Genomic DNA, 12,929 nt, shown 5'->3' on the forward strand with positions numbered 1-12,929 from the left:
GAAAGGACAATGTTTCTATTGCAAAATATTAATTACCTTTTTTACAGTCAAAATTTTGGAGATTTATTATCATTCTTTAATCCTTGAACTTCAACAAATATCCAACAAAAATAATTTCTCAGCAACATCGAATAAATTGCAAGTTACATAAGAAAAGTTCCCATTTTAATACTAAAATGAAATTTCATACGTTCCATACACAATTTATAACAACAACAGCAGCAACAACAAAACCAAACCTTAAATCCCACTAGGTGGGGTTGGCTACATGAATCCTTTTTCCGGCAATTTAAGCGATCATGGACAATTTCTTTCGACAAATTCAGGGCTGTTAAATCCTTGCTCACTATCTCTTTCCAAGTTATTTTAAGTCTACCCCTACCCCTTCTACTACCCCTCACAACAACTAATTCACTCTTCCTCACTAGCGCACCATGTGGCCTACGTTGCAAGTGTCCAAACCATTTAAGTCATCCCTCCCTTATCTTATCTTCTACAGGAGCTATGCCTAACTTACTATGAATATATTCATTTTTTAATTTATCTTTCAATGTTATACCATTCATCTATCTAAGCATTCTCATCTCGGCAACTTTCACTTTTTGGATATGTTGTTTCTTAGTTGCCCAATATTCTAATCCATATAGCATAGCTGGTCTTATAGCCAACCTATAAAACTTTCCTTTTAATTTTAAGGGTATTCCACGATCACAAAGCGCACTTGAAGCACTTCTCCATTTTACCCAACTTGCTTTAACTCTATGCATTACATCCTCTTCAATTTCTCCTTCATCTTGCACAATAGATCCAAGATATTGAAATCTACAAGTGCTATTTATTTCTACATCTTCAAGTTTAACTTTGTCTCCAATATTCCTCCTACTATTATTGAAATTACATTTCATGTACTTTGTCATATTTCTACTTATCCTAAAACCTCTTGATTCTAAAGCTTCTCTTCATACCACTACTTCACCCCTAGTTTCATCAATCAATACAATATCATCTACAAACAACATACACCATGGAACCTCATTTTGGATACTCCTAGTCAGTTGATCCATCACTAAAGCAAAAAGATAAGGGCTAAAAGCAGATCCTTGATATACACCTATTGTGATTGGAAATTCTCTAGTCTCTTCACTTGTAGTCCTTACGCTAGTCATTACACCATCGTACATATCCTTAATGACATTAGTATACCTACTACATACATCTTTTCTTTCTAAAACCCACCATAAAACTTCTCTAGGTACCCTGTCATAGCTTTCTCTAAATCAATAAATACCATATGCAAATTCCTTTTCTTTCCCTAAACTTTTCCATTAATCTTCTTAAAAGATATATAACTTCTATAGTAGATCACCCAAGCATAAAACCAAATTGATTTTCTAAGACCTTCATTTCTAGCCTTAATCTTTGTTCAACTACCCTTTTCCACAATTTCATCGTATGACTCATAAGTTTAATTCCACGATAGTTATTACAATTTTGAATATCATCTTTATTTTTATATATAGGTATGAAAGTGTTTTTCCTCCATTCATCTAGCATTTTCTTAGTTTTTATAATTGTGTTAAATAAATTAGTTAACCATATAACTCAATTATCACCTAAGCATTTCCAAACTTCAATTGGGGTGTTATCCAGTCCTATAGCTTTTCCATTTTTCATTTTTTTAGTGCAAACTTAATTTCGTTAACTCTAATCTTACAAATAAATCTCATATTTTTAGTTTTTTCCTCATTTTTCAATTTTAAGTTTAAGCCTTCTATATGGTTTTCATTAAATAGCTAACTCAAGTAACTGGGTCATCTTTATTTTATGTCTTCTTCCTTAACCAAGACAGTATCATCCTCACTTTTTATACATTTTACAGTACCTAAGTCGTTACTTTTTCTTTCTCTAACCCTAGCAAGTTTAAATATATCTCTTTCCCCTTCTTTTGTATCTAATCTATCATACAAATTATTAAATGATCTATGCTTAGCTTCACTAACAGCCTTTTTTGCATCTTTTCTTGCCTCTTTATACTTTTTAAAGTTATCCATGTTCCTACATTTTTGCCATGTTTTATACCAAATTCTTTTTTGTCTTTACAGCTTTTTGAACATTTTGATCCCACCACCAACTTTCTTTGCTATTCAAGAATCTTCCTCTTGACTAGCCCAAAATCTCTTTTGTTGTTGTTTCAATAGATCTAGCTATCCTACTCCAAAGAGTGTTTGTGTCTACACCATCCTCTATAATCCAATTACCATCTTTGATCATTTTATCTTTAAATTTTATTATATTTTCTCCATTTACGTTCCACCATCTAGTTCACCTACACTGATTTATTTTATCTTTTCTTTTCCATTTTTTAATACACATATCTAACACTAAAACTCTGTGTTGTGTGGTTAAGCTTTCTCTTGTGATAACTTTACAATCCTTACATGATAAACGATCTACCCTCCTAGTTAAGAAAATCTATTTGACTTTTATATTGTCCACTTTGAAGGTTATTAAGTGTTCTTATCTCTTCTTAAATCAAGTATTCATTGTAATAAAATCATATGACATAGCAAAGTCTAAGATCATCTCCCCAAGCTCATTTTTGTTTCCATATCCATATCCTCCATATATCCTCGCATAACCTGATTATCCCTTCCAATGTATCCATTCAAAACTGCTCCTATGAATATTTTTTCAATCCCTAATATGCCTCGTATAATACTATCCATTTGTTCCTAAAATTGTCTCTTAAGATTTTCTGCTAAGCCTACTTAAGGAGCATAAGCACTGATGATATTTATTATCTCTTGGCCTAAAACCATCTTGATTTTTATATTTCTATCCCCTACTCTATTTACATCTACAACGCTATCTTTTAAGTTTTTTCTACAATAATTCCTACCTCATTCTTATGCTTTACTTTTCCAATGTACTAAAGTTTAAATCCTGATTTATCAATTTCTCTAGCTTTCTCCCCCACACACTTAGTTTCTTTAAGGCAAATTATATTAATTTTTCTTCTAATCATTGTGTCCACAATTTCCATGCCTTTACCCATGAGCATCCCTATATTCTAAGTTGTTAATCTAATCCTAATCTCCTGAACTAACTTCTTTACCCGCCCACATCCAAAAAGATGTGAGAACCCTCGCATATTTGACAACATACCCGGGCCCCGACACGTCGCATTGCTTCAGAGCGACGACCTAGCCCACCCTCGCCCACTTTTCACTACACCAGGTGGTATAAGTGCAACGTGTCGCTCGTAGGGGACGCCCTAGGGAATATTCCATAAGGATTCATATCAAAGTGAGTTGATAAGTTTTATACTGGCTGTCAGCTACCAAATGCAACCCTCTTCCTTTACCCAAGCTTGGGACTGACTGTGTGTGAAAAGATTAGGACACTAAGTGCATCATAGGAGGAGTTGTTCCACACACAATTTATAACATAATAAAATTTGATATTCTAATCTTTTGTGAATTTAATTAGTTTTTGAACTCCCAAGTCAGTTAATTCATTCTTTAAGCAACAATATAATTCCTTCCATATCTAATATGAAGTGAAATTATCATAATCATCTACTCAAACGCCTAGCCTCTATTTATTTTCATATTTGTTTTTTTCGTATCTTTTAGTACCTTTTGCTTACTATTTAATTGTCATGAATCAAATGATTCAAAGCTTTTGCATATGGCATCTAGCTCCAACTAAAAAATGTCAAATTTTATATTAATTATTAAATTTCATGTGTTACACACCCAACTTGTAATATAATAAAGAAAATGAAATCCCAAACATAATATTACAACCATATACCTGATCTTTTGAGAATTTAATTATTAATTGCATATGTTCCACATTTGACTTATGATAATAAATACTAGAATCATAAGGCAAAATTTTATAATCATATACCCACTTGTGAATCGAATTATTTTCTTTTCTGCACTCATAATTAGTTTTCTAAAGTGTCAAATTAATAAGTCCATACTGCTCTTTTTTATTTTTTACTATTTTGTTCATACTTTGTAATATCTGCCTAACATATTCCACATATTGTTTAATTCTGTCATCAAAAGGTTCAAAATTTACATGTGCTTCAGACATACTTCTGTGACTAGCTCCAACAGTTCAACAAATCCCCAACACTACAATTTTTCAACTTTATTGTGCTAGATTTATAACATAGCAGAAAATTCAAGAAGTTGCTGGTAAAGCAAAAGGACAGCACCACCCTCTTCTTCCTCAAAAATGTTGATGATAATCCAATTTCCATCATTTTTTTTATATAGAAAAAAGAATTTTATCAACAAAAAAGAGAAGAAATTACAAAGAATGGAGGATAAGATATCCTCCTAAAAACAAACAACAAACAGTCTCTCCAATCGCTTTGGAGACCAGACAACAAAATTCCCTTGAAAGAACCCCAAAGAATGAGCCCAAAAGGAAGCAAGGAAAACAAATCCAACCATAAAAATTGTGGGGGAGTTGTTTTGCCATTAAAAATCCTTGCCTTCCTCCACAAGGTTCAAAACAAAGTAAAAATAGTGCATCTTCATAAAACCATCCCTTTGTTAATCCTCCCGAAGCCTGTCCGCTGCACCAGCAAAAAGCATCGATAGTTTGTGGCAGCACCAATGCCTCATCAAAAACTAAAAACAGGTAGGGGCAAAGCTTCTTAGCCACCCAATAATGGAGGAACAAATGATAACTAGTTCCACTCAAGTCCAAAGAGTCCAAACACATAATACAAATATTCGGCCTCCTCACAAACAATAAATCATTAGCATTAAGCCTATCAAGAGCCAAAGTCCATGTGAAAGCCCTTATTTGAAAGGAATCTTACGGGCCGTTTGGTATCCTGTCAAAAATTAGAGAAACGAAAACCAAAAACCAGAAACAGAAACTAAAAACTAGAAACCAGCAATTTGTTTGGTTAACATTTATAAAACTAATACAAATTAAAAACTTAATTAAAAAATGCTCACTTTCACCTTTAAATCAAATAATATTATAAAAATATAATTAAATAAAATTACAAATAATACACATTAATAAAATTACTATAATAAAAATAACATTTATTATAATTATTTTACTTAATTATTCTACTTTAATTTTATAAGACACGAAAATTGAAAAATAGTAAGAAGTATTTTGTAATTGACTTTATTATTATTTTTTTGAAATTTATGCATATAAATTCATATGATCATTTAATTTTTATTTTAACTTAAGTGTATAAAATGAATAATTTAATCCAAAAAACTATTTCTGGATATTAAAATTTCTAGCAATAGGTTTCCAAAACAACTAAATATCATAAAATTTGGTTTTCAGTTTTTTTTGCAAATAGCTAAAAACCGACAACAAAAACAGAAAACTGACAACATAAATAAATGAGTTTTTATAATCTGGTTCTTCACTGTGCAGAAACGAAAACAAAAAACAAGAAGAAGAGTTCAAGGTTTTCAACAATTGAGATACAAAAGATTTTGCATTACAAGAACCAAAAGTAGTCCTCGTATCATTCCTCACTTCAAGAACAAAAGAGTCCAACACCCTCAACAAAGTGGTCAGATCAACAACCTCTCTCTCATTGAGATCAATTACTTCTGAGTGTTTTAAAAAGCACGAATGACAAAATGATGTTTATAATTCAACTACTTAATAAATTCCTCATCATTTAAAAATAATATATAAAATCAAAGCACGTCCTCAAAAAAATAATTGATCAAAAAAACTTGATGTAGCATATAAAAACTCTCAATCAAATTGAACCAATTTTCCTCACCTACTTTATCCAACTTATGTAGAGCCGCAATACAATTTTGTTGAATTTTTTTTTTTTCCTTTCTTTTTTTATAGAGAAAGTAGCTTTATTGAAACTAGCAAGGAGAAACAGAAGCAATAAAGCGACAAGAAGTCCCCACTTGGTAAAACCAAAAAAAAAAAAAACGCAAAATCAACTTAATAATGCCTCCCAGTCTCAGTTGACATCCTTAAAACAGCAGTCCTTAAAACAGCATGCGCTATAAGCCCAAAGAGAACTCAAATATGGCACCCTATCCCAAAGAAGTCCCATTGACAATCTCTGCCCAGACGATTTTCTAGCATCCTTTTCCAGCCAAATTCCCCTTAGCACAGCACAAGAAGCACTCCTCCACAACTTCTTAACATCCTTACCCTTCCCAAAATCAGTAAAAGAAACATTCAAGCTCCTCCACCAAGTTTGGATAAAGCCACACTCCACCAATAACTCCAAAAAAAATTGTATTCCACAAGCCCCATGGAACTGAACATGTAGAAACCAATGAGACACGTCCTCAAAGCTATTCCCACACATGAGACGCATATCAGGAGAAATCTTTAGCAGGCCTCCTACTCAGGAGCACATTGTTTGTGTCAACTGTATTAAGTGGCACCAACCAAACAAATGCCTTTATCTTAGAAGGAACTTTAGCCTCCCATATACTCCCATAGAGTGGAAAAATCATATCAGCCTTAATAAGGAGATAGAAAGATTTACACAAATAATATCCCAATGAATCGAAAGACCAAACTCTATCATCACTCCTACTAGAGATATGGCAACCCTCTAGCGCAATGAGCAAGACAACGCCTCCACCTCTGTATCATTTATGTCCCTTCTAAAAAGAAAGTCCCAAGAAAAGGAATCTCTCTGAAGAATAAGAAATGAGGAAATCACATCATTGTAGCAATAAGAAAGGTGATGCAGTAGAGGAAAGGAATGGGATAACACAGCTTTGTCCCCCCCCCCCCCCAGGCCCCTGCGGACGCACAGGCACCCAAACATCTTCCCAAACCCTAATACAATTACTGTTACCCAGATGGAACCTTGTTTTTTCTCTATGGAAAAAGACATTCATTAATGTATAGCAGAGGGAATTACATGAAAGGAGAATAAGAAATCCTTCTAATACAAAAGTAAGCAAAGAAATAAATAAAACAGTTTAGAGGGATTGGTAAGGGGTTGTTGTTGGATGAGATTGGAAAACAATATGGGTACGTTTTTCATTCTTGCAACAAAGTAGGGCATTTATCTTATGTTCATCCTCCCCTGTTGGAAGGTCTGGAGGGCATTTCTATTTTTGAAATGATGGTTTGGTCAACAATTTACAGCCTAGGAATGGAATATTGCCTACTCCTATGGAGAAATTCTCAAGAAAGACTTAGAAGTTCAAGATCTTTTGGATAAATGTGTTTAAAGTTGAGTGCTATTGGAGGAAATAAAGTCACTTGGATGGTGGAAAAAGTCGTAAATTGAAGGGTCAAAGGGAATTAAAGAATTTGACAAGCTTCGTAAATTATGATGGAAAGGATTTAAAAATGGGTTTCTTTGGTTAATTTTGTCTAGTTTCATGTTGCGAGCTTTTGTTTTTTGTTTTTTTCTTTTTTTCTTTTTTTTTCTTTTTTGGTGGACTCATTGTCCCCTCATGTTGTACCTTATTTTTCCCTATCTAATATACCTTATTTTTTTATTGAAAAAAATTTAAAAAAAAAAAAAAACAAAACAAAACAAAGCTGCTTTCCAGTCCCTCCAAAATCCAATAACAGCATTCCTTGAAAGAAACCCAAAGAAAGCGCTCGAAAAAAAGAAGCCCTGAAAGTAACTCTATCCCAAAGAAAATAAACAGAATTTGTTTTTCCATTGAAGATCCTTTCATTCCTTTCAATCCAGAGTCCAAAAAAATGCCAAAAACTGCACCTCTCCATACATTTGCTCCCTTTTGTTGATCTTATCAGGCGAGACTGTGCAGACCATCGCTCCCTCCCTCTCTCATCTCAAGTCTCAAAATTCTCTCTCGCTCTCTCTCTCTCTCTCTCTCTTTCCCTCCCTCAACATGCCTCTCGTCAAGTGTAGTTCTCCTAGTCCAATAGATGAGCTCCCCCCACCCTTTTTCTGTCTTTCATTTTTATCAGGTGTGAAATGTGAATGCAAGTAGCTGGCATCTTATAGTCCATGGGCACAACCTGTTTATGTGTTTAGATTTTTTTCCCCCTTAAACTATTTTTAGTTCTAAAATTCAGAAAAAAAAAAATTATAATTTATTTTAATAAATTTCATATTAATTTTGGTATATATAATTTTCTTGTATATTTAAAATAAAAAATTAAATTCTCAAAGGCTTACACCTCAATGCCTTGAGGCTTACGCATTGCTTCACCAAGGTAAAATGCCTCACCTTACACCTTCACCTTTTAAAACATTAGTGCCAAAGGAAAATTCACCTCCAAAGAACCCTTAGGTTTTCGGGGCATTGGATTCTCACCAATTTTTGTGTTACTCAAGGCAACATTCTCGCTTCCATTTTGTCCACCGCTGCTCGCGCATATTCTTGCACAACCATTTAGCCAAAAGGGCCATACAATTAAATGCCAAATGTTATCTCCTCATCCCTACACATCGCCAAAGAAAATCCCTCATGAGCCTCTCAAGCTTTTGAGAAACCCATCCCAAAATCCAGATAGAGATTTAAAGGTACATACGAATGGTAGAAAGGCTAACATATATGGGAATAATCCTACCATTCTAAAAAAAACAATGTTTTTTTTCCAACCATCATATGCTTAGCTACCTTGGTCACCACCAGATCACAAAATGCCAAAAAGCGTGGCTTTCCTCCCAAAGGAACTCCTGAATGGGTCAAAGACCACTACAAAACGCCAAACTCAGATAGGGACGTCAGTTCCAAAATCCACTCAGAACAAAGATTAACCAGCAACATCACTCTTCCCCAAGTTAATTCTAAGACTAAAGACCCTCCAAAAAATCTGCAATATAGTAAGGATATTCACAAAAGAGTCAACGTCATCATTTAAGAAAATAATGTTATCATCAGTTAATTGCAAATGAGACACAACTGCCTCCTTCCTACCAATCCCTGACAGCCCCTATCTACAGCCCTATATATCATCCTACCTAACACATCCACCACAAGGACAAATAGAAAATAGGGATAAAGTATCCCCTTGCCCAACACCCAAACCAACCCCTAACAAAATAAAAAGGGCAAAAGACACCCACCTCCCCTGAGGTTTGGTAAAAAGACAGAGATCTCCTCTGAGATTTCAAAAATTCCACGAACCTCCCCTGAGGTTTGTCAAAAATGACACAAACCTCCCCCCGAGTTTCAAAAATGTCACAGACTTCCCTTGAGGTTTACTAAAAAGACACAGACTTCCCCTCAAAAAATTTGTCTTTTGCAAAATACAAGGAGAGGTTTGCGTCTTTTTGGCAAACCTCGGGGGAAGTCCCAAGAATTTTTGAAACCTCAGGGGAGGTTCCTGGAATTTTTGAAACCTCAGGGGAGGTCATTGTCTTTTTTTCAAATCTCAGGGAAGGTTAGTGCCTTTTGCCCAAAAAAAAAATCTAAAGCAGTCCTTGGCCTACCCATGAATTATCACTGAAAAATAAGCATTAGATAAACACCCCCTTATCCAATTCCTCCACCTAACTCCAAACTCTCTCCTCTTATGCACCCTATCCAAGAACACTCCCAAGTCCCAAGACTCCCAATTAACTCTATCAAAAGCCTTTTTTTCAAATCTAATTGGAACACAATTTTTCCTTCTTTCTACGATGAACACCCTCCACCAACTCATTAGCAACTAATAGCATCCACAATCCCCCCCCCCCCCCCAATCCCCACACCCACCCCTAAAAAAAATTAAAAGTTAAAAGAAAGCATTTTGAGCAAGATAAATAGTATCACTAAGAACACAACTAAACCTAGCCAGAACCTTAGCAAAGATCTTATACACGCTTGATATAGAACTAATACGCTGAAAGTCCAACACCTTAATCGACCAACTTTTTCTTTGGCCTTAAGGTAATGTAGAATTAACACTTTTCCCCAACTTTCCATTCCCATGAAACTAATAAATAACCCTAATTAAATCCTCCCCCATAACATCTCATCGCTTCTTTGAGAGAGAGAGAGAGAGAGAAACTATGTTAGTCCGGCTCTAGAGCGTTATCCCTCTCTAAACTTCCTCAAAAGGCCTCTCCAATCAAGACATTTGTGTATGAGTATTAGAAATAGGACTCCACTCCAACCCCTCGATCATTAGCCTTTCTAAATCTTCCACAGTATACAACTTTTTAAAGAAACCGGTCACTACCTTCCTAATCCTCAACTCCATTTCATTTACACAATTACATTGCATTTTCCCATTTACCACCTTGAAAAAAATTGGGCCTTCCTTGCCCACATAAACTTCGTTTTTGCCACCAACTCCTAACCTCCTAAGATTCCAACTCATTAACCTCATATTTTAACAATCTTATCTCCTTTACCCAACACATGCCCTCCCCACTAGTTAACTATAGTTTCTAAACTTTTCAACACTTTTTAAAATCCTTTTATTTTTTATTTCTCCCATAAGTCTAAGGCTAAACAATCTCTCTAACCTCCTTCCCTAAAGGACACCAATTTAATCCACATCTACTCTGAAAGGTACTGTGAATCTTGATTGTCTCTCTCACCCCCTAAAGAACAAATGGTTATGTCCTCACCCCTTTTTAGCTCCCTCCCTTTTGCACAAAGAAATATCCATATTACCTAGAAAATGGCCCATCACCCTCCACATCATTAAGGCAGTAAAATAAACCTAAATGGAGCATGGCCTCATATCAACACAATTAGAAGCATGCTATAGTATCATAAGAGATGAGATAAATAAGCAGGCTTGATCATGTTTTTGAGGTTGTTGACTAAACAAGTTAAGCTCAGGCACAACTCACTTAGTCCTTGAACATTGTCAACCTATGCACAAATGCATAGAAAAACATGTCATAGGTTCAGCTAAATGATTGTTCATAAGATAAATAAGTCAACCCAATATTAATTTGAAGCTCACCTAGATCTGAATATGATTGATCTACCACTCAACTCAACTCAATTCATCTTGCCTACAACTGTGCATCAAGAAAGAGAGCCATAAAAGGCTTCTGAATATAAAAAGTGAACAATGAACGAAGTACACTTTCCCTCATCAATTCTTGTTATATAATAGGAGAGGAAGCAAAAGCATACTAATAATTCAACAAAATTTCTTCAAACAAACAAGGTGAACTCATTTTACCTCTTTCTCTAATTTAGTTAATGGGAATGTGCATATAAAATCAGAAAATGAAGGACATTAAGGCGAATGAAAAGTTTAACACCATATCGAGTACAACAAAAGAACCAATTACAGCTAACACTTAAAATAACATCTCTATCCATTTGCACTCAGCAAATGAAGGGCATTTCCTATAGTTTAAAAGAAACAAAAAAATACTGCCTTTTTTCCATTAAGGCCAGATTAGAAAATTTGGAATGATTCCACGGGAATGGGAATGGGAATGAAGGGTTTGGGAATCGGAATCTGATATTTGGGATAGCAGGAATAAGAATCAATTTGATCTTTTTTTTTTTTTTTTTTTTTGCTTCGGTGAAAATCATTAAGCTAATGCTCTGATCAAAACCAATTTTCTTTTTTTAATAGAAAAGGAAAACTTCATCCATAATAAAGGATAACACGAAGTCATTATCGATACTTATTAGAGGACATCCCGTCCTCTAGCTCTTGTACATTTCCTTCTTTCTTAATAAATTTCTTTTCCTATCAAAAAAAGGGGTTAAACTAAGAAAATCGTACATTTTACTTCGCCAACCAAGGGGAGCAAGCACAATTCAAAAGCCCAAAACCCCAATGGAATGAGCAAAACAATAACAAAGAAGCTGAGTAATTCTTACTCGAGTGCGTTCACCCTCGGGTGAATATCGAAGCAAAATCTCCCTCATGTACTGAACCTTAACTTCTCGAGAGACACTCAACATGGCAGGAGGCAGGTATCGCTCCAGCGAGCTGAAGAGCAGAGGGCTGAACTCCAATTGGAGATCGTCGTAGTTGTCAGGCTTGTGATCAGTGTTGGGGTTCAAGCGAAGCCGGTGGGAAGGGTGAGAAGGCATGCCCGGCGCAACGACGCCATTTCCATTACCCGTACCGGCGGCACCTGCACCGGTGCCTGTCCTTGCATCTGCACCTGCCTGAGACTCCTTTCTCCGGTCGGCATCGAGAGACATGGCTCCAGAGAGAGAGGGCGAGAGAGGGACAAGCCGCAGGGTTTGCACACACAGGAAGATCAACAAGAACCAGATGGGGCTTCTTTCTGGTCCAGGGCAATTACTTAACAGAAGCCCACACATTTTGAAAATGTATAAGAAAACAATAGGTTAAATATTTTTGAAAAACTACAATTTTATTGTCAGGTAAATTACATTATCATTATTATTGTTCTTCAAGGTCAAAATCATTTTTATGATTTTAATGTGTGAACAAAATTATAAATTTTTTTAAAATAAAAATCTTTTTTATGATTATAATGTGTGAACAAAATTATAATTTGGTCAAAATATATATCATCATTTATAATCTAGTAATTTAACTTTTTTTTATCCATTCTCCAATAGTTTGTCATTATATAGGTTTTTTTTCTCTTTTAAAGTGCATCCCCAATCACAAGTTCCACTTTGCAGGGATAGGGGAGGACTATCAAAGTGTATGCAGTCATATCCCTAATTTTATGTAAAGAGATTATTTCTTTAGATCCGAACATATGACTAACCGATAACAAAGAAGAAACCTTACTATTGACCCAAGACCAGTCCTCTTAGGTTTTTCCCCTTCTAACAAAATATTAAACATATAAAGTGTTATTTATAATGTCAAGTTAGATGGTTATGTCACTTAGATTGGCTAGTTGATTTATCATGTCACTTAGCTTAACACATCAAGGTGTTGCAACACCCAAGTATGAGTCAGATTCACAGTGCAATCTAAGATGTTTTTAAGGGAAACGCTCACTAAATGAGTTAGTATGCCCTTAGTAATGAAGATCATGAATTTACAAGGACAAT

At 34.9% G+C, this 12,929-nt stretch overlaps 1 protein-coding gene across 1 annotated transcript in view; it reads right to left on the bottom strand.

Annotated features, from left to right (window-relative positions):
• Positions 1-12,226, bottom strand: part of LOC131152711 (2-oxoglutarate and iron-dependent oxygenase domain-containing protein CP2-like) — a 72,671-nt gene extending 60,445 nt beyond the window's left edge. The window contains exon 1 of the mRNA XM_058104523.1: positions 11,766-12,226. Within this exon, the coding sequence (XP_057960506.1) occupies positions 11,766-12,218 (453 nt within the window). The 5' untranslated portion in view covers positions 12,219-12,226. The remainder of the gene's footprint in view (positions 1-11,765) is intronic.
• Between the last annotated feature and the right edge of the window lie 703 nt (positions 12,227-12,929).

This window comes from Malania oleifera, chromosome 4 (genome assembly GCF_029873635.1).
Source record: "Malania oleifera isolate guangnan ecotype guangnan chromosome 4, ASM2987363v1, whole genome shotgun sequence".
Classification (NCBI taxonomy): domain Eukaryota; kingdom Viridiplantae; phylum Streptophyta; class Magnoliopsida; order Santalales; family Ximeniaceae; genus Malania; species Malania oleifera.